Source organism: Lycorma delicatula, chromosome 5 (assembly GCF_047948215.1).
Source record: "Lycorma delicatula isolate Av1 chromosome 5, ASM4794821v1, whole genome shotgun sequence".
NCBI classification, from domain to species: Eukaryota; Metazoa; Arthropoda; class Insecta; order Hemiptera; family Fulgoridae; genus Lycorma; species Lycorma delicatula.
Genome location: NC_134459.1, coordinates 147,780,339 through 147,808,078, shown reverse-complemented (window position 1 = coordinate 147,808,078; position 27,740 = coordinate 147,780,339). Strand labels below are relative to the sequence as shown.

Genomic DNA, 27,740 nt, shown 5'->3' with positions numbered 1-27,740 from the left:
GTACTTTTCTGCTTATTTTGCGGATTTGGTATTAAAAGAAACTATTCTCTTTATACAATTACACTTATTAAACAATCCGAAGAATGTAGTTGTGATCAGTTTCATTTTTCTACATCAATAGTTGTATACATTTTAATGTGTTTATCATTAAATAACTACTTTGTTTCATCCTTTACGAAAAGTGACGTTTGAAATAGTTAAGTTAAAATTTGTAGCTTTTACAGAAAATACAAATAATATGGAATCGTGAATTATGAAAGTTTTAGTAAAACTTTTATTCAAAGATAACTTAATTTTAACTTTGGAATTTTGGAAACGGGTAAAACCGTTTCCAAAATACAATACTTCCCTCCTTTTTGACGGGGACTTGTTTATTACGTGTTGCATTTTTCTACATGCTTAGATTGTACTTTATTTTTCGTTTTTCTATCGACCGTGATTTGCCGGACAAATGAAGATATTATTTTTAAAATAATTCTTCGTTCAAGATATGTTATCAGACTTCATCAAATCTAAAATACTGTTGCACATCAATATTCTAATCCCACCAAAATGGTGATACTCAGACTATTAATTAGACGTCTTAATCTTGTTAATTTTAAGAATATAATAAAAAGATGTCATTTATTTAAATAAAATAATGTGATTAATGCTTTCCTATTTAGGTAATTTACTTTACATGCGTCATAGACGTAAGAAAGATTAGGACCGAAGGATGAAATTAACCCACTGTTTTCTGTTGTGGGACAACGGTATTGCGTACACTGTTTATTTATTTTTATTTTTTTCAGTAGGAAAGATAATTTTATATTATTTAAATATCAATCCCTATTTCCTGTACTCTTACTTGCAGCGACTTAAGAAAATAAAATTATTTCCTTTCCAGAAAGGGATTTACAAGAACGTACGCTTTAAAAATGTAGGTATGCCTCAAATTCTTTTAAAAGAATATTTCTTATAATCTTTTACTGGTGTCTACAGTTAAAAACAGTCATAAGCCGTTGAATGTTTTACGCATGTTGCTGCGAAACAAAATTAATAAAAAGGAAAACTTCACTCAGCGTTACCTAACCGTCAGTAGTGATTTCAGAAATTTGCCCGTTGGTGTTTCTCTTTACTTCTCATTTTCATTTACTAAGTCCAAGTATAATAAAACTATTATCTCTAAATCTTACTTGCCTTTCCATTTCTTCCCTCTACTTTTCTTTTTAACGATTTTTATCATACGAATAGTTTTCTTGTTGGCCATTCCTTATTTGATATATGTTAACAAATAAAACTAACCCACCGGGTCGGTCTAGTGGTAAACTCGTCGTAAATCAGCTGATTTCGAAGTCGAGGGTTCTTAGATTTAAATCCTATTAAATTGTAGTTGCTTTTATTCGAATCTGAATACTAGATCATTGATACCGATGTTCTTTGGTGATTGGTTTGGTTTCAATTAACCATACGTCTCAGGAATGGTTAACTTAAATTTGTTCATGATTATACGTTTACGGGTACAGTTAAATTACACTGATAAATCGTTAATTATTGTAATTGTTGATGCGTTTATAAATAAAAATATTTTAAGTAAATGAACATTTTAGAAAAACCAAAATTGACATTAAAACCGTACTAAAAACTAATAATTTTTCAAATCTTGTTTAACATAAATTTTTTTAAAGATGACACCAATTTAAGGATTAGTAATTTTTTTTATTTAACCGGGACTTCTGAATGCAAAAATTGAATATATAATATATATATATAATCTTTTTAATTCTCCTGCAATATTATATTATTGTATAGTTATACAGTGTACTACTACATAACAAAAGTTTACTATCTGGTTAAATTTTTCCAAAGGATTTTGGAGATCTATGACCTCTTCTAACCAAACAATATAAGTTTAGCATTGAAAAAAATCCGGAAGTATATAATTATATTGATTTGTTCTTTGCTTAATATCTTCAGACGTTGTAGATGAAATTTGGCACGATAATTTTTGTACATTGATGCCGTTTAATTTTGGTCACAATTGGTCAAGGAGGCAGAGGAAGTTATGGACATCTTGGGGTCTCGCATCTCAAAATTTTACTCAAAGGATAAATAAAGTTGTTCTCATAACATAATTAGTCTTATTCAAACATCTATCCATGTGGAAATCAAAAAACAATTTTTTTCTTTTCTGTCGTTTCTTCGGATGTATTTTCTTTCTGTCGTTTTTGGATGTAGGATGTAAGGGGTATACCGAAATGAAACGACTAGCACTAGATAGGGAATCTTGGAGAGCTGCAACAAACCAGTCAAATGACTGAAGTCAAAAAATACAAAAAAAAATGTCGTTTCTCAACTGTCACGTTATTGTAGTAATTAGATCATTTTTTCACATTAATAAGTCATTTAATGTATTTTAGCTATTTCATTCTGAGATTTGGGATAATAAGCCCAACTTGAGATTCCATAGGAAAAAAATAATAGAATTAGACAAAGTAGAAAATACGCTGAAGCAAATCTATTAAAGCTAAGTGCTTTATTATTAATTTTAAATATTCTCTCGAGAGCACTCGAAAACCTGCTTATATAATAATACTGTAAATATTTTGTATAAAATATATAAATTTTTTCCTATAAAAACGGAGGCCTTTTTCATGTATTTGTAAGTTTCTTCTTAAATCAATTTCATTTTTTTTAATCTTTTTACGTTAATTTTATAATCGGCCCACCCGGCTGTCTAGTGGTTAACTGGTCGTTAACTGATTTTCGAAATCGAAGGTTCTGAGGTTCAAATTCTAATAAAGTTAGTCGCTTTCATACAGATTTGAATGCTATAAAGTGGATGTCAGTGTACTTTGGTGGTTATGGTTCAATTAAATACACTTCTCAGGCATGACGACCTGAATCTGCACAATCTACACCTCATTTGCATGTCACACATATCATCCTCATCTCATTGGGCCGAAGGGTTGTGTTTATTGTTCACTATTTCAACAGATGACAAGGTAAAGATTAAAATATAAATAAAGAAAAATAAAATAAAATTACCATAAAATTTTAAATCTCTTTAGTGCTCAGATTTAACTAAAGATAATTCAGTGCTCTTGACATTTTAACTAAAATTTATTTTCTACGTAGCCTGCGGTTTTTATAAGAATTTGAAAAATAAGCATTATTAAAGATAGAATTACAATATTAATCTCAAACGTTTAATACGTAAAAATAATTTGTCTTTTAAAAATATTGGTACATTATAAAACCTCCATTTCTCCTCACTTTATAAAGTACGTGATAGTTTTTCTCTCAGTGGGATTACTTGTATCGAGAACAGTCGGTAGAAAAAAAAACTTATCCTATATTTCAGATTCCAAACTGTGCGCCGTGGCACCCCGTGGAGCCGCGGCCTCTTCACAGGGGGTGCCGCGAAATATTGTAAAACCTTCATAATTAAATGAACCAAGACATTTATAAGTATTAATTTAATGTTAATAAAGTAAAAAAATTAAAAAAGAAGATACACGATTTTTATTTATTTTATCTCTTACGTAGGAGTAGTCATACTTTTACTTAGGGTAAGGGCGGCGTGGAAAAATTTTAATTGAAAAAGGGCACCGCGACTCGGAAAAGTTTGGAAACTACTGCTAGAATTCTTTTGGGCGAGTTAACTACAGAAGTAGAAGATACTGTTATGCTGTATTAGATATTTGACACCAAAATTCGATCTTTATTAACATTTGATGTTTATTTATTAAATATGATTTTATGAATAAATTATAGTATATATTTTTTAAACTACTGTTATTAATGTTTTCTTTTTAAATCTATTAAAACATTTAGATTGAAAACTAAATGACACTGATAGTCTATCGATACACATAATTCATTCGGATAGAGGCGCATTTAATCCATTGCTAGATAATTGTGAAATAATACAAGAGATCGAACATATATGTATATCTATTGAACTGGTATGAACGAGTTAAAACAACGCAATGAAGTATGCACCATTGATCTCATATCTCATTATGTATCAACCATTCAAATCCTGGTAACCCTTCTTCATCTAGACTATCACCCTCTCCCGATCCGTACTTAATCCCTCCATTCGATCCAGAGCACTCTCATTCCTTTATACACTTTTTAACAAATATTACTTACTTATCAATTATTTAAACCGCTAATTAACTTCTAAACTCGACTTGATTTATTTATTTATGAATTCAATAATGAAATATTTTTTTAAAAAGAAATATTATTTAATCCGGAAGTATTTACATTTACATAACATAATCTATAACTAATATTAAATGAGAGAATAATTAATGTTTATATCAATGCTTTTTTTTATATTTAATTTTCGTTTAAAATATTTTGAAATTTCTATGAATTTAATACCGTACCTGCAGTTAATTTATTCATTTTACCTGTAACTAGAGACAATGTTTACTTTGAACATCATAGTTTTATAATGAATAAGATAAACCTTATATTTTAATTATACGTAATTATTTTTTTGCTTGATTTACAAATAAAATAATTAGCTTACTTTTTTTTAAGTTAGCTTGTTTTTATTTCGGTTTAAGTTTTACAATTTTTTGTTAACATGGTACTAAGTAGCCTATATTGGTTTACTAGAATATTTCCTCCTTTTGTAGATAGATATTCATTTGTTCATTATCGTCTAATCCTCATTAATTTCCCTTACATTCACATTTTCATTCCGTATTCTGATATAACGCCATCTAACTTTGAAATGTTTTTTGCGTCCTGTTCTTTCTCTTCTAAAAAAAACTTATAATACATCAATGTAATAAACCAATTTTATTTTTACGATATATTTATACGAAAAACACTTTCGGGTACCGTATTAGTTTATTGTCCTTCCAATGAGGCTTATAACTTACAGGTTGTAAAGAGCAGAACTGTTAATAGTGGAATTAACATATCTAGTATGTCTTCAAAATATACTTTCATTCTAATTACTACTTCTGATTATTACTAATTCCTTTAACTTAATTATTTTTTTATCGGCTGTTTAACAATCGCAATTTTTTAAGCGTAATCGATTTGAAAATTCATTACGAATCCGTAATCAGTAAAACATTTAAATAAATATTGCATATATAATAATTGCATGAGGATAATCATAATATTAAATGTGGATTTAGATTAAATTTGCAAAAAAAAATATAATAATTAAAAAATCATAATAAAATTAAAAATTAAAAAAGTGATCAAAGATGCTGTTGACATGATAAATCTCTCCCGCAAGAGCACATTATCTGTACATAAGAAAAAAATAATAACCTGTAGAATATTGCGAATGCTTGATGAAAATTGAACATTTTTACTTTAATTTTCCTCTACCACATAAAAACATTTTACAGATCTTCCGTTAATTTTTTGAACGTTAAAATGTTTTCAGCTTAAGAAAACGTATGAATTTTTTATGGATATTTGGGGGTAGGTAGAATTTATACACTAAGATGGATGCAGACTAAGATTATGCAAGACAAGATGGATGCAGTAGCTTTATTCCTTAGCACTATTACGTAAAAGCGTTTTATATAACCTACCGAAATTGAAAAGTGACCATATTCCATTATTGACTTACTACAAAAGGTAATTTTGTAGGTATTTTTTTTCTCATTTCAGTGATATTTCAATTTCTTTACTCAATTCCGCATTTCTGCTTTATTTCCTCAATTAGACTATAAATAAAACAAAACATATATATATTTATATATAATTATCTATTGATCCGAGCCAGAAAACTTACCTTAAAGTTTTACATATTATCGACAGTTCGTTTGCTTTTTACAAGAACAGAATGATCATTGTTGAGGGGGCGTCTGGGTCTAAACCGCAAGCAAGAGTGGTTTAGTTCGGGACGTGCCGATGACAAAATGAGGACCCTAAGGTATGAGAGGCGAGCGCAGACGGGGAGGATATGCACGGGGAGCATACCCGGACTCTGAGTAGGAATAGGTATGGAAAGGGCAGCCCTCTTGGGAAGGAGCGCTTTGGCTTTCCAGAAGCGGAAGATCAGGGTGTTCTGATGAGCCACGGGGGACCCCGACGGCGGGCCCAATACGGGCCCTAAGCTAAGATGGGTTTATTCGCCGCCACGGCTCACGGGTGCGACTGAGGTAACGTCTATTAGGCGAATGCCGGTCGTCCTTTGTGAGTTTAAAGATGTACGAAAAAAAAGAAGAAAAACATATCAAATTGTTAAACCGGTTTCATAACGTTTTCTTTAAAAATGTGATCCGAGACGAAAAATTGTGGATTCTGTTTATGAGATTAAAGAACTTTGTTTTAAAGTTCTTTGGTCTCATAAAGTTAAATGAACATAATAATTTATGGTTTTGAACTGAATATTTTTCTGGAAGCTTTATGGTTTGTTAATTTATATCAATTAGGTACTGTAGTGAATTATTTAATTATGCACAGTTTTTGTTAATTAATGTTTCTTTTATTTGTATATGATATATTGGAGTTTTAATTGACCTTACGTCTTATGATTTAATGTTGTTCTTATTTTTGGGAATTTTCTTTCCAAAAATAAAGGAAAGGTATTTTTTAATTTCCTGAAATTTCAACTAATACATTACACTTTATTTAAGAGATGGAATTCCATTTATTTGATTATAAATGTAAGAAAACGTTTTGTGATTTTTTTCATAGATTATTACTTTGTTATTTATTTATTTATTATATCACTGTTTTACTTCCTTCTTAAGGTTTTTCTTTTTTAGTAAATAAGTTCGCTGTACTGTACACAATAGCAGTCGTTGATGTAATTAAAAACAATCTATGAAACAAGTCTTTTAGTTCCTGAATAAATAAAAAGCATTAAATCATGACGTAGTTTGATATCAGCAAGTTAAAAAAATACTCTACGCGAGTAGATAACTGAGCTAGGTTGAAGAAAGGTAGATTCCAGGAGCTAGGTATCGCTATAGGATTTTGTAAGGTCCGTAGGGACGCGTTCAGGATCGTAATAAAAGCTGTGCGCCCTACAATAAACAGAGATAGAAAGTATGAGTACGATGAGAGGGTGGTGAGAGAACTGAGAGCACAAAAACGACGTCTACTAGTTAAAAGCTTTCGTTGCATTATTTACAGGAGGCTGCTCCCCACCTCCTTTCGCTACCTATCTCCTCCCCTTCAGCACCATTCAACCCCTCCCTTTGCACTATATACTCGAGCCCAGTCTGTCAATTAGGATTAGTAACCCGCATACACTCTGTTAATTAAAAATACAATAACACAGGAGCAAGGGTTATTATAATAATAAAATAACCTAACGTAGCGGAATTTAAACGAAGCAGTTTACCACAACGGTAAAACAATCTTGCCCCCTGAATTAAGATTAATTATTTGTCCGCCGTTATATCGCATAACGGATTTTGGAAGAGATTGCACATCATTTGTTTCCATCATCAACATCCACCATCATATTACCAAAATAGGTATTAACTAACCGGTTACTAGCTTAATAATTTAAAACATCAACCTCGTTTGTAGACCTACATATAGATTATATTTAGATAAATATTAATAAATAATAATTAATAAAGTCATTTTAACATAATGCATATATTCTAAACAAGTATTAAACATGTTATAATTTATTATTCTTCATTTTTTAATACTAAATTTTATTTCATCAATTTTCCTTTGGCTGATGCAAGAAATTGATTATTTTAATGGTAAAATTCGTTTGAGTTTTAATAATTTATACTTTCGTGTTTATTTTTACTTACTTGTACGAAGTACAAGGAATTATTGTAATAGCGAAAAATTTCGGTTTTTAAATTTTAACGGAAATATCCGCTTTGACCATCCCTGAATCCACTTTGACTAGTTCCGGCGTGACGTCTGTATGTACGTACATATGCATCTCGCATAGCTCAAAAACGATTAGCCGTAGGATGTTGAAATTATGGATTTAAGGACTGTTGTAACGTCTAGTTGTGTATCTCCTCTTTTGATTCCAATCGACTAGACCAAAAGTGTCCAAAAAAGCCCAAAATCTATAAAAGTTTGATTTTGGATTTTTCTTAACTGCAGTAATAAGCCCTCATTGATATATCATAAGTGGTACTTATTTTTATTGGTTACAAAGTTATAGCCCAATAAAATTTTAATTAATGAAATATTTGGATTTTATAAAGGGGAGGCACATCGGTTTGAATGCGACTTCATTTCCTTTTTTTTTTAATTTAAATATACTGATTTATTAACAATTATTAATCTCTGATTGTAAAAAAAAAATTACAATAAATAATAATTCAATAATAAAATAAAATAAAAAAATATGTAATAAAATTATAAAATACGTATGTAACTTAGTAGGCGCACAAGGAAGTCGTGTGGTGTCCACATCAGATTTTTATTATTTATTCTTTATAGCAGTTAATTTAATTTATTAATGGTTAATATTTCCTGTTTCGTGTTTAATGATTTATATTTTTGTTTTGTTGTCATATCCATTTATCTCCGCAATTCGTTTTTCCCTTTTTAAATGTAATTGAGTAAAATATTGAGAGTGACATAATTAATTTTGTTAAGTATATTACACATCTTTTAATACACGTATTTAAAATTGTAGTATTTCGCAAACGCATACTAATTTTAATCTACCGTGGTAGTTCTGCGGGCCGGTTTCCCTAATGTAGCCTTATCATTTCATATCAGTAACGCCCAACCTTATTAAATAAATAAAAATTCTTTAAAAATTAAATACCTTCTTTACTACTTTTAACACTATTAATTATAATATTAGTTAAATATATTAAATTAATTTCAATTCTTTTTAATATAATTACTTAATTTGTGTAAATATCTTAATTAAAAAAGCAGGATAATAGGAAAACGCTTAAAAATCATTTGTTTGTAAAAATCTTACCAGTACTTAGTAAATAAAACTAAAAGAGAGTTTCGATTGATAAACAATTTTCATCAAAAATATTTAGGAAAAGTATTTAAAAATGAATTCAAAACATTTTAAAACCCATAAAGAGAATGAAAATAATAATAATAATAAATATTAATTAACCAATAAAGGACTTAAGTTTGAACTTTCCCATTATAATATCGTAAGTATATGACTGTAACCAAGTACTGTAAATCTTTTTGTAAAATTACAATCTTATTGTAATTCTTTTTGAGGAGAAATTACTATCCGACGGGCGCATCTGCATTGGCTGGGTGGCCTGACGGGTGACTCGTTGTGCCTCTAATGACCTTTGCTTTCGGTGTTGGGGTGTGGGATATAGGGCCAAGTTTTGTCTTGGTCAAGACCGAAGTGATCATTATTTTGCCTCTTGTGGGATCTCTTTGGGGTTCCTCGTTAGAGGTGAGGCGATAAGACCGGAGTCCCGATGAGGGAAACCTTTTGGGATCCCCTCGTTTGAGGCATGGCAAGCGAGGAAGACAGAGTCCCGGCTGCCTGGGCGGGGCCTTGTGCTGTTTGAGGTAGTTTGAGGCGATGGCATCTCTTGGAGCTGAGCTTATGCTTGGTCGCGAATCCGGCTCAACGGGGCGTGGAAATCGACGGAGAAAAAAAAGTACTGTAGATCTAATTTTAATTAAAAAACTAATTATTATTGTTGTTGCTTAGTGGTATTTATTTAATGTAACTAATATTTAAACATAATTCCTCATTATCTACAGATGATGATTATTTAAAAATTTAAATAACTTAATTTTAGATTTTAAGTAAATTTTATTTGCTAACTTTTTTTTTAGTGTTTTCTTGTTTTCCAGTATTTTTATTAATTGTTAATCCTTTTTCTTTGGGTTTAAATCTAAGTATGTGAAAAAATTTATTCACTTTTAGAGGTTACTGTACATTGCTCTTATGTAATTTCTCATAAAAAGTGGAACTATCCTAATATTATATAAAATGAAGTAATATTTTTCATTTAACAACTAAAAAATTATTATGTTCTTAATATATTTCTATTTTCTTTAAAAATTAATCCAATATTTCACAGTTAATACATTTCGCACTAGATTCAAGTTATATAATTCGTAATGATAGAATATTAAGTTAAAAGAATGGAGCCTCCTTGATAACTAGGTGAACTTTTAATATTTTTCTTTCTAAAAATTATAAAAATATCGCTATCAAATTATTATAAAAATACATCTTTCGTTAAATCTTGACCTTTAACATTAAGTGTGGTTCTTTTCAAAAAAGCCTACTACATTTTCTAACAGAACTTTCCCTAAATGTGAATTAAAGTTTCTAACATTTACAATATGATCGATCTTATTGAGTTTGTTAATCATTTATTAAACATCATCATAAAATATCTCTGAATCATCATTTCTTCATTCGTCAGAACATCCCTTCCTATTATCTGTCCTTTATCTTCTTTTTTCCTGTTTAGCTTCCGGTAATTGTCGTTCAGATATTACTTCAGAGGATGATATGTATGAGTGTAAATGAAGTGTAGTCTTGTACAGTCTCAGTTCGACTATTCCTGAGATGTGTGGTTAATTGAAACCCAACCACCAAAGGACACTGGTGTCCACGATATAGTATTCAAATCAGTCTAACTGACTTCATTAGGACTTGAACGCTGGAACTCTGGACTTCCAAATCAGCTGATTTGGGAAGATGCGTTCACCACTAGACCAACCCGGTGAGTTGCATCGAGAAACTGCTAGTAGACAAACATAACTTATCCGATCAAGCCTCGAACTCTTTATCTTCCATATAATTACCATAATCTCGTTGCTATAGAATTTATGTAGTTTCAGGTTAATAAACAGACACGTGGTTTTCACAGGCTTCTTTTGGACCTAACTTAACACCATTCAGGGAGGTCTACAGATCGAAATAAATGATAGTCTGATGGTGCGAGGTCCGCGCTATACGGTGGCTGCATTAAAACCTCCCAGTCAAGTTCTCTCAATTTCTGACGGGTCGTTAAAGATATATGTGGTCTGGCGTTGTCAGCGCGATATACTACACCCTTTCTGTTGACCAGTTCAGGCCGTTTATTTTGAATTGTTAGGTGCAATCGCACTAGTTGTTGACAGCATGAGGTCTGTGTCTGTAATTCTGCCTGGCGGCAGTAGCTTGTGATGGACGATGCCCTTCCGATCCTACTAAACGCACAAAATAACCTCCCTGGGTGTCAGTGTGAACTGTGGAGTTTCTCCTCGCTTCGAACACGATCTTTTTCTTTCATTGTTGTCGAAGGTTATCCGCTTTTCATCACTCATGATTAACCGCTTCAGAAATGGCTCGATTTGGCTACGTTTCAGTAGAAATTTGTAGGTAGAAATTTTATGGAGTGGATTTTTCTGAGTTTCAAGGCTCATTGCCTAATGTACTACAGTATTTATTATTAATCACCGATTGTAATATTGTTTATGTATTAAAACTCTTTTTAGATATCTGAACCTTTCTGGATGCTAAATAAGTAAATAAAGACTAGACAAAATTGGAAATTTTCACTACCAGTGAACCACGTTTGCTAATTACATAAATTCCCTAGCATTAAAACTTTCATTTCACCTAACTTTTTATTATTTAATTTCCGAATTACAACCTTTTGTGTTATTATTCTTTATACACGAGATGTTATGAGTGAAAACGTAATTTTTTATCGCTGTAGTGTAAGATGCAGTTTAAAATATTTTTAAAAACTCATATTTGGAAATCCCAAAAATATTTAAGTTATCTTTAGCAATATTCTACAGTGTCGTTCAACAAACCAGATTTTGTTTTAATACATTTTTAATTAATTTTTTTGACAAATGCAAAAAGAATACGTTTTATTTATTTTTTCTGTTTAGATATAAAATAAATAAATGTGAAGGGTTGTAAAAGAGAAAATAATTTTCTACTTTTCATCCGGGAAGGTTAAATATTAAGCCGTATGCACATTCTATTAAAGTTTGGTAACATAATTTTCAGCTCTTTAGTTAGGTATTCAACTTTTATTTTGGTAAAAAAATGCTGTAAAACATTGTTTGTAATAATAAGTATTTTTGTAAGATATACTTTTTTCATATTATCTTTCGGTATTACCTGAAGGTTGTAAATTTTTGGTTTTGTTATGGAATCTGTGAGGAAAAATAGAAGCGTTTAAAGAGTGAAGCGAGAGATTTAATGAGAGAGAAATGAAGAGAAAGATGAGCGAGGTAGCATATTGTGATTTAATGAGAACACTCCCAAGGGTTAGTCAAATGACTGGATGGAAAAGAGGTACACGGGGTTGTAGGCTAAGTGGTGGTACAACCACTGTTTAGTAAATATATCCTCTAATCTGCTTCTATTTTTCATAAGAGGTATGAGGAGAAGCAGTGAGAGTTAACTGGCACCCTTTATAAAACATGTGTAGTGTGTATCATTGTACAGAGTTGTTGTTGTTCAGTTCCCTCGGGGATTAGACCAGTTCCCTCATTTCTCCTCGTTGTTGATAAACTAAGTGACTTTTTCCGCTTCATCCAACAAAAATCCCCCCTTTATTCACCCCCTATTCGACCTAACATAACCCCTACTCTTTCGATTATTTTTTTTCCTGTTTTTATTTCGCATATTTTAAATTCTTAAATTTTTAATTCGCGGGTTTGCTTTTTCTGTACGTGTAAATTTATAGAATATATATATATATATATATTTTTTTTTTTTTTGCTAAGGCAAAAATGAAAAAGTTATAATGGTTACAACGAACTCTGACGGGTAGACACTAACAACTCCTCCTCTTCGTGCTATAATATATTCTGACGGTCAACAGGAATACGATTGCAAATTTTACATATGAATGGCAATTTTTTTTTTTATATTTTATTTGAAATTCTTATTTAACGTTCTTTATTAAATTACTACAAATAAAGTAAATTACTAATTAAATATAAGATTTTTAATTTTCACAATAATAATTGAGAAAAAATTAAAATAATATTAGTGAATTTTTTTAGGTAAAACCCTAATGTATAGAAAATTCTAGTCTTATTAAAGATTTTTAATTTACAAAACCAGATTTATTAAAGTTCTAAAAAATATTATAAAATTTTTTAAATAATTTTAAATTGTCAAAAAAGTATGATTGAAACGAAAATGGAAAATAATCATAAATGTTTTAGAAATTATGGTAGATGCATTGTGCTCGTATTAGTACGATACAGGATAATACAGTTTACAAACAAATAAATTTAAGGTCGTTCTTTGTGTAAAAGTATACTACTCGTAATACAAGAGTTAAGAGCGCAAAAAAATGTATTCTATTATTCTTCGTGGTATCTGTAATTAGATGATATTAAAACTAAAACATCTATGTTGTAGCTCACTGGGCTGGTCTAATGGTTTCTCAGCTGATTTTCAAATTCGAGAGTTCTGAGGTTCAACTCTTAGTAAAAGTTAATTCCTTTTTTAATATTAAACAGTGGAAACTGATGTACTTTAGCGGTTGGGTTTCAATTAACCATACCTTTCAAGAATGGTTAACCTTTTTCTTTTTCCTGTTTAGCCTCCGGAAATTACCGTTCAGGTATTACTTCAGAGGATGAATGAGGATGATATGTGAGTGTAAATCTTGTGTAGTCTTGTACAGTCTCAGTTCCTGAGACTGTGTGGTTAATTGAAACCCAACTAACAAAGAACACCGGTATCCACGATCTAGTATTCATATCCGTAAAAATAACTGACTTTACTAGGACTTGAACGTTGGAACTCTCGACTTCCAAATCAGCTGATCTGGGAAGAGGTGTTCAATACGAAACCAACCCGGTGGGTTAGGAATGGTCAACCTCAGTCTGTACAAGACTACACCTCATTTATATGTCATAATTATCATTCTCGTCTCATTGGGTTGTAGAGGGGTTGCTTATTGTTCACTGGTCGAATAGATTACAACGTACACATTAGAAAAATGAATAATCTAATGTTGTTTACATAGTAATCTTAATATAAGTTCTTATTCATGTACACTATAACTAGCTTGGCTTTGTTCACTTATTTTCTCCTTTCACATCTGCGGGAGCCTTAACGCATCTTATACACATATATATATATATATATATATATATATATAAAAGGGAAAAAAAAAAATATATATATATATATATTTTCCCTTCTATGATTCAATCCTGTAGCAGCCACATAGCTTTAAAGGGAAAACTAAAAGTAGAGACCGGCACAAAATTTGGGGGTGCCGGGGATTTTTCAAATTTTGATGTTTCAAGATCCTCTTAGTCTACAGAATCGAAAATAACTTTTAAAAATTTCAATGTATGTTCGTACGTATAATGAATGACCTGTACTTTGATTAATATCTCGGTATTAGAAATTTCTCTGTATAAAAGCATTGGTGAAATTAAATTTTGAGCAAAATTAAAAAAAGGAAAGGGTTAGTTTTCCCTATTTTTATTTTTTTTAATGGTCGTACAAAATTTAGTATTAGCACAATATTTAAAATTCCAAAGTTTTAAGTCAATCAGATTAAGGGTGGGGGATATTGAACATTATTTCTTACAGTTTTTGCCTCATATCATTGACCAAAAAAAAGTTGAAATTTGGTACAAGTATTTTACTATATATATATATATATATATATATATATATATATATATATATATCCCAAGTTTTTCCTGATTTTCGACCTTATCAGAAAAGGGTTGTCACAGTACCCGCAGACTATCATTTGTTTAGCCTTGTTAAATACTCGTAATATTGTACCAAATTGAGCTGACTTATTTTAGTAAATAATTGCTTCAATAAATAATATTTTAGGTCCAAAAATGCCTTGGCTGAGCGGGACCTCTAATTAAAACATCAATATTTTTAATTTTAATTTTCAAAACTGATAACCCAACTGTATTTAGCATTATTAGTATTAATGTAGAAAAATGGGATTTTTTTTTTTTAAAACGAGATCTTTTTTAAAAAGAGTCAAGTGGGACCCGACTAAAGAATTTTTTTTTAGTTTTGAATTTTTTTACAATTTTTGATTTTTATCTATTTCTTTTTACAGTTTCCAACTTTTTTTTTACTAAAAATTTGATTTTTTTTTAGCAATTTTTCTCTAAATTCAGTGAACATTTGATGGTAAAACTTTGATTTAATCAAGGGGTCAATTAGGACGCAATATTTTTACTAACAATTAGATTTTTGTCAGTAATACTTTAATACTGCAAAATTTTTAAGGTAAAGACAATATTTAATCTATAGGACCCAAATCGAACCCAAATCTTTTTACTGATAATTTTGATTTTTTCGCAATTGCACTCTAATTATTGCATTATTAAGTAATTAGCATTTAAAAACTCTATGACATATTTGAAATAAAAATCAAAAGTTAAAAGTTAAAGTTAAAGTTCAAAGCTGAGAAAAACATGCAACCCTTTGTCGGTTTTTTGGAATTTTTATGATTTTTTTTTAAGTTCGTAAATAATATTCAGTGTAAGTATCTAAAGAAATGATGTCTACAGAAATGTAACTATTTTTTTTTTTTATTATGGTATAAATTAAAAATTATTCTAATAGAATACAATATTGTTGCACGCCATCAAATTCAATAAAAAAAAAATGTTTTATTTGCTCTTTGTTGCATTTTAATGAAACTAAGCAATAAAACCAAACACATAAAATGGAAATTAATTTATTTCACTTCGATATTTACAATCGGCTAATATGATATTATGTCATTTTTATATCTTTACTATCAAACTATTTCCTTATAATCTTGGATTGGTATGAATTACTGTTCCTTTTTGTTTTTTGTGTTTTTTTTTTTTTTGTTTTTTATTTCATTCAGGATCTATTCAATTGCTATAGATAATTACAGGGATAGTCGCTTGAATGTGAACTAAGTACATCGCATTTTCTGAAGATTTCATTCGGTTTTCATTCCATTGTAATAGTAAATAAGGTTACGAAATTTCTGTCAACTGGAACCATTACCAATAAATAATTTATTTATTATTTTTGCATGGATATTACGAAAATAGTTTACCGTAATATGGTACATTTTTGCACTCCAACAAATTTTACACTAATATAAACTATTTAGAAAAAATGTTGGCTCTTCATTTAGTTCTGTTTTTATAAAACATCTATCCCATTTTACGGGTTCATTTAATTAGGAATATCTTTACAGTGTGGATATGATTTACTTATTGCAATATCAACTGTTTTAATGTAAATTAAAATGACAGAAATAGTTCATAAAATTAGTTAATTGTTTAATTAAATTAGCGCTTTCTAGTACACTCAATAATACTAGGGCTAACCCTCAGAAGCCACAATAATATGTCTGTGTTTGTGATTTCATCTACCTTATAAAAAAAAATATTGTGAGTTTTGGAATTTCCGGAAAAAATATTCCATTAATGTAGTTTTAAAGTGACTGAGACATCAAACCCTTTCATTTTACCCTATTTGAGTGAATTAAAAAGAAAAAAAAACTTTAAATCGGTCTTATTTATTTTTAATAACTGGTTAGTATGAAAAAATACATCAAATTGGTATAATTATTAATGGAAAATAACTGTAGTATAATAATCTATATACACTTTTATTTCAAAATGAAAAAATACATAATAAAATGCCGTCTATGACCTTGCGGTTGCATTTTTAATACCTGAATTCTCTTTTAGTAACTTCACTTTGTATTTCCCTTGTTGGATATAAATAAAAAAACTTCTTAGAATAACGTTTCATATTTTTTGTTAGCTTTAATTAATATTTCTAAACAGTTTATATTTGTCGATTTTTATCTGTATCGATAGCAAAATTGATTTAAAAAAATGCAATATCGGCTATTTTTTTATGATTTTTTTTTCTTTTTGTTTGTTGTTATTCGTAGTGTAAAGTGTTATTCCGACCAGGCCTGAAATTTTTGTGATATTTTTCCTTCCGGTTAAGTTTTAAAATATTGCAACTGATTTTTAATGAAACTTGCAGATTTTAATTTAGTTAATCTTATACGTAGGTTACGTGCCATGATCAAAACGGTTGTAGGAACGGGCTGACATAAGATAGTCAGTCATTCCTGATATATGCAAAAATGTTTTAAGCATTAGAAGAATTTTATTAGGAACAAAATAGGTTATCTTAGCAGAACTTTTCACGCTAAATTCGAGTATGTTAATTAATTTTCTACATCACCCATCGGTTTTTTGTGATACCTAGGTAAACTTTGAAAAAATGAAAGAATTTACAGATATGCAGGGCAGAATTCAACTTACCCAGAATAATTTAAACAATAATACAGTATTGCCGGTCTACGTGGCGCGAGTGGTAGCGTCTCGGACTTTCATTCGGAGGTCTCGGGTTCGAATCCCGGTCAGGCATAGCATTTTCACACGCCACAAAAATTGTCATTCATCTCATCCTCTTAAGTAATACCTAACGATGGTCCTGGAGGTTAAAAAAAAAGAAGAAAAACAGTATTGCGCATGTTGTTGATCAGCTGTTGTTATTTTATTGCCAATTTTGAAATAATAATCTTTCAAATAATTTATTGTTCTGTCATTAATAAAAATTATTATCCAAGTAATTTTTTATTTATTTTTGTTTTACAGTTATTGTTGTATAATTTCCAATATTTTTTTTACGATTTTAACAGTATATTACTAATTTTTCACATCACGAAAAGAGAGTGTTTTTTTATTTACATTACATAAGTGCTGCTCTGACAAATGTAGTAATTATTGTTTCTAAATAAAATTCGAATTTTTCTAACTTTTCTTTATTTTATTCAACTTATCTTACACCATTTTGATCAGAATTAAATTTTCTTTACGTTTTGTATAAACGTTTTATGTGTTTAGGACTCACTTAACAAAGTTATTGTACCTAAAACATAAAACAGAGTTTTTTACCCCAGTTTATTTTTGTCACCCCAGATTTCTTAAAAACTACTGCATATACGGATCTGGGATCTATTTTATTCAAACTTTCAGGTCAAAAACCATAAGAAATCACTAATTCTGCCCCTTAATTAACGTCCTAAAAATTTTAGTACTACCTCATTTTAGCAGGGTAGCTGGAAATCGAGCGAAATCTCGCTAACCGTAACTCGCAAGAAAAGCATTTTAGGATACATTTTTATATGAACTTTTTCCATTACTTATACGAGTAGAATTAGTTATGAATGTTTCGGGAGAACTTTGTGATACACGCTGTATAAATTACTATTCAAAAATATAAGTAGCGTTGGGACCTTTCCCACTACAAAACTGCACGGCTGAAACTTTTTACCTTTTGGTTACGTTGATATACGTACGATTCGTCACTACACAGAATCAGAATAATCTAAGCAAACGTAACCTACGCTCGCTTAGCTCGCTAACCTCGTATCATTAACGTTAAATATACAATTTATGTACAACTTATAAATTTGTAACAAATGTAAACTAAATACAATAATTATTAACTGTACTTAAAAGCAGCGCGATGAATTCGGTATTTTCAGCTTATAGTAGTTGTTATTTTAATACCTGACTTCTATAGAAAAAAAAGTTTAAGCTGTGCAGTCCTATAATGGAAAAGATCCATAGTGTATTTGAATAGGTATATTGTAATTGTACGGTTCTGAAACTCCAGTAGATAAAATACGACGTAGCGTTTTCTCGGAAAAATAATGTTTCTCTTTCTTAAAAAAAAAAAATGCTTCCCATAACATCAGTTACTGATGTTAAAGACCGTTATTTTTGTTGGATTCTAAACAATATTTATGATTACAATGAACCAATTTTCACTAAAACCCTTAGAGATCTAGGTTTAATTGTGTAGATTTCAAGACATTTCTAACAGCGGCAAATGAGAGTTTGTTTGGGTCTCTTGTCAGGAGTCATTTAAATATAATTGTTATTTGGAACTGCGAGCTTGCCTACATCACGGCGTTTGTTAAGAGTATGCAGAATAAGTTATTCAGCGGGTATGTTATAAATTTAACACTTTTCATTACATTGATAAACATAATCCGTAAACTGGAATTACGATCTATTTTGATCTTTCATTCTTTTATCTTAATAACAGATTTACCGATTGATCGTCATTCCCTGTGATGTTAAGAAATCATAGAATGTAAATAACTCCCACTGATTCAACAATTACGTTGATACGAAGATTTACCTGTGACATATCAAAGAAGTGTTAGAATAGGTTTGACTTTTTGCAAGTTGACGATGAAAAATATTAAAGAAATATTTAAATTTTTCATTTACCTTTTCCATATTAGCAAATCCCATCTCATTCGTTTAATTATTAAAAAACTCATCAGTATGGTTAATTTTCTGTTTACGATTCCGGGTTTCACTCCCCACAGCATGTAATAGCCAAGGCTATTATTTCGCTGTTATAAAGTCTTAAATTAAAAAGAAAAAAACAATAAAAATTATTTATTGGTTAAAATTATTTTTTATTTTAATTATTTTTGTTATCAAACAAATTTACTTCTGCAGTTAGTTAATACTTATATGGCGCCACTGAAACACTATATTGAAATAAGAAAATAAATACAAAAAAAAGAATAAATGGACTAATTTAAGAATAAATGGAATTATCTTTATTTAAATAATACCGAAATTATAAATATAATGTAACCAAACTTAACCTACGCTCGCTGCGCTCGCTAACCTTGACTAGCGAGCAAAGTGAATGTAGGTTAAGTTTGGTTAGATAATATTTATAATTATAAGCATATAATTATAACATGAGTAAGGTTAATTTATTCTTAAATTAATACATTTATTAATTTTTTTTTTCTTATTTCAATATACCTTTTCAGTGGCGCCATCTAAGAACTAACTAACTAACTAACTGCAGAGGTAGATCGCCTACTACTTTATTAGTACCCAGTTTAGATTATTATAAATTAACACTGATGTACTATTATGTAACAGCCATTACAGCTAAAAGAAATAAATTAAATAAATCGGTCCTTTTAGTATCACCAGTCCTCTGCAGTTCTTGTCCTACTGTATAATTATTTATATATCTGTATTTATTTATTATTAAACATGTTTCATTTACGGGTTTTTCATAGAAATTTTCCTGTTTAAAGTTTTTTTCATCTTCTTTGAAAACTGAAAGCCACACACAAATGCTAAGATTTTAACTCAGAAATATTGTTGAATTTTGAAAAATTAAAACAGTACAAGCTATTTTATCAAATTCATGTTATTTTTTTTTTATTGTTAAATTCTTATTTAAAAATATCATTACTAAAAATGAATAGAATAAGTTATAGTAACAACTTACTTTAATTTGAAAATATTTTTTGTTTAAATATATGTTTCTAAAACGTAATAAGAAATAAACAATCTTTTTAGTTTTCTTCAACTATATGTCTAGGAATCTTCAAGTAAATGAAAGTTTTTTTTAGTTCCTTGATATTAAATTTCAGAAATACTTTAATTTATAATGTATAACTATGTTACAGCCAACAGCAGTTATCAACATTTGTCCAGCTTATATTTGGCGACACAACCTGGGCGTGAATCAAAGACTCATTCTACATCAAATACTCCATCTGAAGGTATTTTATTAAAATATAAACCTCTTATTAAAAATTTATATATAGACACTTAACTTTTTGAAAAACAAGGGAACTTTGAAAGTTTATTAACATTCTGCTTAATTCATCAACAAGGTTTTTCATTAATTTTATAAGAGGGTCTTGTAAAGATAGATTGATCATTCCTAAAACCCAGCTGTGATACTTCCTGAATATTTTTATTGTTTGTAAATAGTTTTATATTTAATAATATAAGAATACTGGTTTACTTTTGTTGTTTTACTTCAATTACGTCTATAACTAAAGTAAAACAATCAACATTAACCAGTATTTTTATATTTTGGGATAAATTAGGACGTTTATCTTTAATTAAAACAGATTTAAAAATCATTAGACTTATTGCATAGCCACAGGATAAAAAGAAATAGAACTTCCAGGTAATATCCAACTAAAGCCAACTATTCCATCACCAGACAACACCACTGGCTGTACGTACAGTTTCCATTCCTTCAATAAAGTATTGGTATGACTTGCTTAAAACCAATAGAATCCCAAATGGGCAAAAAGGAATCGAGAATAACAAAAAATTGTAATAATAAGAATTGATCCACCCACAAGGAATAGCAGCAAAAGAAAACATTACTTCATGTAATATAGCTTGAGGGTCCTATCTAGGCAGTAAATATACTTGTTCACAACCGTAAGCACTTTACCCAAAAAATAATTATATTTACATAACACATTAATGATCAAGGAATATTTACATAACACTTTACTGATAAATTATTTTATAATGATGTGCTTAAATATGTGTTATATAAATATAACATTTATCTTTCTCTACAAATTAGAGTCATGTGAAAACAAGCGGCTACTTAGGTTTTTTAAAAGAACATGTTCACTCATCTCTTTGTTACTTTGCCATTTGTGCCATTTGAAATATCTCTTTATTTGACAAGTAATATTGGCAGGTATTTATTGATAAATAGTATTTATTTATTTTAATAAATTGAAATAAAAGTTTTAATTTTTAAATTAAAATTAAATAATTAAATTGAAATTTATTTTCTGTTTCTAGTTCATTACAGTACAGATCTTATAATAGCTGATCAATGATAATTCTACTGGTTACTTTCAACTTCTGGTTACTTTTGATAGATGCTTGAATTTTTTTCTAAGAAATTCAAAATTATTCTAAAGTAGAAGATACTTTACTATCTTTCTCTAATTTCATGACACTAATTACAACCTATTTTTTTATCAGTCATATTTAAAATTACTAAATTAAAATTAAATTACTAAATTTCAGTAGTACCTACATGTTATTTAGTTTATTTAATTAATCAGTAGTCATTAATTTATCCCACTAAAGAAAAATTAACTATCAGTTTTGTCGTATTTCTCAGTGCTATTTATTTGAGATAGGTAACCTACCCAAGAGTTTATCATTACCTCCTATTAAATTCAAACCTGTTTTCAGGTGAAAATAATTAATTGTTTTTATATATCTGTTATATTTTAGCAACCAAAAATAAATGCTAATGGTTATAGATTCTTTATTTAAATAAAATTATATCTGTGTTTTAGGATTAGGTAACATAGCATTCTTTTCTCTGAATTTCAGAAAAGGAGGAGGTTCTTATTTTGAACTGTATGTACTTTTTTATGTATGTCGAAGCCTAACTCATCTTGAAATGGACATATTATGATATTTTCTTTTACTTTATAATGGAAGTTCCTCGGTTTCATATTTTTATTTCTACATCTAATGCATTAGAAGTCTCTGTATGTCATTTTTCTATATCACTTTTCTTATCTTTAACAAGACACAGGTTTCCAATCTTTTGTATTCATGTACTTAGCTTCTTTCATATTACAAGTGTTGTATTATAGGCCTACTATCTATAAGCAAACACTACAAATTATAAAATAGAATATAAACATTTTGTATCATTAAACCGATTTCAATAGATACGTTAAACCAATAATAAGTCATCTATAATTGTTTTTAATTTGAATTGATTTCAAAAAGGAAAATTTGAAGAATGATAATTGAAAAAAATTATTTCCAAACATTTAGTGCATTGCAAGTCAGTTTTGTTTTTAAAGTTTTAATTTTTTTACAAATGGTGCAATATTTAAATGAAATATTAGATGATTATCATCCAAGTTGAAAAGCTTACTTGGAGATAATGAATTAATGATGGCTGTTTGCCTAAGATACTTTTTCAGATACAATCCAAAAGTTTTTATAGTGTGGAAAGACTGATAAAAATTACGGTTAAACCAGTTCTACTGAATTTAATAATTATAATAGCAGTCAGTATTACATCAACCCACCAGGTAGGTCTAGTGGTAGTTTACCACTAGACCTACTGATGATGAGTTCCATCATTGCATATCAGCTGATTTCGAAGTTGAGAATTCTAAGGTTCAAATCTTAGTAAAGGCAGTTACTTTTATATGGATTTGAATATTAGATTGTGGATAATGGTGAAATTTTGTGGTTGGGTTTCAGTTAACCACACATCTCAGAAATGATCAACCTGAGACTGTAGAAGACTACACTTCATTTACATTCATTCATACATATATCATCCTCATTCATTCTCTGAAGTAATACCTTAGTGGTTCCAGAGGCTAAACAAAAGAAAGAAAGGTCCTCTGCCAATTGCGATTAGGACATACCAATGTCACTCACAGGTACCTCTTGTCAGCAGAAAATGCACCATTATGTGCAAGATGCAACTGCCACCTAACTTGTGCCACATCCTTTTGATTGCAGCCTTGCATCATAGATTTAAATTGCCCAGAAACATCCATCAAATCCTGGGCAATGATAATGAAGTTTTAGAATGGATGTTTCTATTTTTATGTTGTATTAGTTTTATACATAAAATTTAATATTCTTGTGTATATATTTTTTCCTGGAAAGAGTTTATAATGTAGCTGTTTTTCTTTTAATTTTTGTGTTAAATTTTTTATTTATGTTTAAATTTTATATAATCTTTTGTATTTATTTTATATTTCTTTTAAATAAATTTATCGTATTGTTAAGATTTCGACTGTGATATTAGTTGTAAGTTTTTAGTGACATTAGTTTTAAGTTTCTCAGTCATATTTTTTCCATGTAAGTAATTTTAAGTTTTGTTTCTTTTTTAATATTTTAGTTTTAATCCAGCTTTAATTTTTAGGATTTTGGTTTTATTTGTTTTATGTTTGTTCTGAGCGATGATAATGCGAAAGCTTTTTTCACCCTCAAAAAAAAAGTCATACTGCCTTCTGTGCATATGTACTTAAAGTTTGTATGAGTGTAGTCACATGAACGAAATTGACTCTGATCACACCATTTGCCTTTCAGCTATTACAGTGTAAACTACGCTAATGTATCCCACTTTGCCAGCAGTTAGCATCAAGAAGGAACAGCAAACAGTGATCCGATTTTGCTGGTCAGAGAGGGATGAAAGGAACTGAAATTCATCATAGACTTTATCACAATTCAGGGACAGTGCTTTATCATATAAAAGCATTTTTTCATGAATCGAGAAGTTTAAAAGCTGCCAGACAAGTGTGATGTATGAAGAGGGAGTAGGATGAAGTCAACCTCTACCACACATGAAAAAATTCAGCAAGCTCAAAAGATGGTTCTGACGAGTAGGTAAGTTACCATCGATGAGGTAGCATCTTCTTTAAACATCAGTCATGGTGCTACTCATCAAATCATACACAATGAGCTCGGCTTCCATAAAGTTTGTGCGTGGTGGGTACCAAGACAGCTTACTACAGAACACAAGCTCAAACATGTTAACATCTGGTAATACTTATTCGATTGCTTCAGCAAGGAAGGCAACACATTTTTGAACAGAATAGTCAATAGTTTCGAGCAGATGTGTTGAAACGTGGGTTCATCACTATGAGCTAGAATTGAAAACCAGAGTATGGAGTAGAAACACACAGGATCTCTGACGAAGAAAAAATTCAAGACTGATCCATCAGTGAGAAGGGTTATGCTAACTGTTTTTTGGGATGCAAGAGGGTCTATACTGGAAGACTTCATGGAAAAGGGGACTATGTTCAACAGTACAAATGAAATGTTGGAAAACAAGCTGAAGCTAGCAATTTGCAACAAACACTGAGGTCGATTGTCAAAGAAAGTGTAGTAATTGTTGCATGACGATGTCCACCCACACACAACTCACCAAACATTCAAACCACCAACATACTAATTCTGAGTTAACTGGATCACTCACCTTACTGCCCAGATCTTGCTCCCTACAACTTAATCTGTTTGGGTCACTCAAGGATCTTTGTGGGGTCATCAATTTTCCAGAGACGTGCACATGCAGGAGGTAATGCAAAAGTGGCTTCCTTAGCAACTAAAAACCTTCTTAGAAAGAGTATGCAACATTTAACATTTTTTTCAAATAACAGGAGTAAGTTTGTTGCTTGGAAAATAAGTAATGTGAATATAGTCAAACTAATGACTAAATTTATTAGAATAATTAACATTTCTTTCAATATAAATAAATAATTATTTGCTATCCTGGTTAACTAATTCCTGAATTTATTTAAAGATCCTTATAAAATCTGACGGATGATTAACAATCCTTAATATCCTTGGATCAGATCACCAGTTTAAAGGTAGCACTTTATTACTGCAAGTGCAAAGGTAGCACTTTATTACTCCAAAAGATGTGCAGTGGCAAACATTAATAGCAAATAAATTAAATTGAAAAAACAAATTAATTAAATTGTACTTGATAGTGCTCTTTCAACCAAAAATGGAAAGAGAACAAGTACATGCTTGCAAATACATAAAAAAGCAGAATTGATTTTCAAAAACCATCTAAAAAGAAAAAAAAACACATGAAAATACCTACTAAAACATTGAATATTGCCCATACCAAAAAACTCCACATCTCAACCCAGCATTCTGAATAATATGAAACTGAGATAACTGAATTTGATAAAAACATTACAAACAAGCACAACACAGATGAAATAAGTACAATCTTTCATCGTCTACTTAAAGGACTTCCACATATTGTGTCAGTTTCTGTTATCTCGGCTTCTCATTGAAATCATTATAACTTATCTAATTTTGTTAGTCACAATAAAATAATTAATAATTATCAAACTGATAGGTCTTTAAAAAGTAATATTTTTGTGACACATCTTTTTATTTTTTTTTTTTATTCGTGAACTGAAATTCTTTCTGATGATAAAAGATGATGACACTTATCATCACTATTTTTTTCTTATTATTATATTAAGATTAATGTAAATTTAATTTCAGACTATAAGACCAGCAGTTGGAGTGTAGAAAATAATTATTCATCAGGATCAAGTGTTGTTGTAAGTTCAGGACAACAAAGGAGAGGTTCATTACAATTATGGCAGTTCTTAGTCGCATTACTAGATGATCCTTCGAATTCTTCATGTATTGTATGGACTGGTCGTGGCATGGAATTCAAACTCGTTGAACCAGAAGAGGTATTAATCTTTTACTTGCATGTGTAACCTAAAAAACAAATTAATTTTCAGCCTCCCATGTAGATAATGTAGATATCAGAAATTGTGTCTGGACTACACCGAAATGAAAAGATTTGCAATTAAATATTTTTTATTTTTAAGTAATTAAGATTTGATAATGAATATTATGTAAATATAAAACTGATTAAAAAATAAGTGTTGTCTTAATTTTTTTTTCTTTCACATTTTCTTATAGTCAAATTCTAAAAATGATTTTTTGAAGATTAAAAATTAAAAGATTGAATAAAAATGTTTAATGGAATTAACAATTAAATATTATTTATGAGAAAGATTTTAAAAATTTGCATAAAGATTTGATTACAAGAACTATTGATAAATGTTGCTTACTTTTAACATTTTCCAAATAAATAAATGAATAAATAATTATTAAAAGTTCTATTTTTATTTCTTTTCCATAATTAACTGTTGAAGGCAAAACTTAAAACATTCCATTGGTCACCCTTACTTTACACCATTATCTTTACAGAAATTTATTTACGAAAGTGATATATTTTTAATGATGTTAATTCATAAAATAAAAATAAAAATTAGAAATTTTATAAATAAAAATAGTAGTAAAAAAAATACATTCAAGTATATAAGAAAACTATTCAACTGCTCTTTATTCAATAATTTCTTATCAATTTTTAAAAACTTCAAAAATGTTTTGTTATAGACATCCTAGATAATATCTCTACAAAAATACTAAGACTACATTTTTAACTAAGAACTGAAAATTAAAGTTGCACCATTCAAGTAACACAGCAGTTTTTCTATTTGATTCAATATTGTTTTATATTCTATCACTATATTATTTTTTTTACTAATTACCAGTAAAATTAAATCTGATTAAAGTTTTAAAAAATAAAAAACCACTTCTTTCTAAAAAAAGTGAAAATTGGTTTAAGAATCAATTTGGTTTTTATACATGAATTAAATTATTTTATATGAACTAAATTATTTTATTATTATTATTATTCAAATTGGCTAGAATTATTAACTAACTGTGTATTTATGTTACATTACATGATATAATTTATGATTAGCTTTAAGAACCAGAACCACTAATAACAGTGTAACGTATCTACTTAAAAAATATATTTTGCAATTATCACTTTCTTCAACGTTCTAATAAGTAGTGTTACTGAAATGTTAACAGAAAACATATAATTAAATACTGCAATTTATTTGTGGTGTTTATTCAATTTAGCATTATGAAAATTTTGTTTCATAAAATTTTCATAATAAAATAATCTAGATTTGATAAAAACAACATATTTTTTGAGTAAATAGGACATAAATCAAAATATACTATTTAACATTTATTGAAAGCTTTTTCTGAATAATTCATATCAGTCCCACTGAAAACAGCACTATCGTGATACCTCTGAAGAAGAAGCTGGATGATAGCTGTACAAAGGTCTGTAAACATAATGTTGGATTTTGAAAGTTTTTTATATATTATCTTTATTATTTTTTAAATCCATATTAATAATAAATAATGTTTAAAGATTTTAAATTAGATAATAAATTTTAACTCTTTAGTTAATAACATAGATATAAATAAAATATTTGAATATATTAATATAAAATAATTTAGTTCATATAAAATAATTTAATTCATGTATAAAAACCAAATTGATTCTTAAACCAAATAATTAGTTGAATAAACTGTTACAGCATTCCAACAGTGCCAATTAAATTTTATGGAAATATCAAAATTATGTCTTTTAATTATAA

At 29.1% G+C, this 27,740-nt stretch overlaps 1 protein-coding gene across 5 annotated transcripts in view; it reads left to right on the top strand.

Annotated features, from left to right (window-relative positions):
* LOC142325476 (uncharacterized) overlaps positions 1-27,740 on the top strand; it is a 388,745-nt gene that overhangs the window by 349,207 nt on the left and 11,798 nt on the right. For all 5 annotated transcript variants that reach the window (XM_075367290.1, XM_075367291.1, XM_075367289.1 and 2 more), the window contains 2 exons: positions 20,394-20,489; positions 25,765-25,961. In XM_075367290.1, the coding sequence (XP_075223405.1) occupies positions 20,394-20,489; positions 25,765-25,961 (293 nt within the window). The remainder of the gene's footprint in view (positions 1-20,393; positions 20,490-25,764; positions 25,962-27,740) is intronic.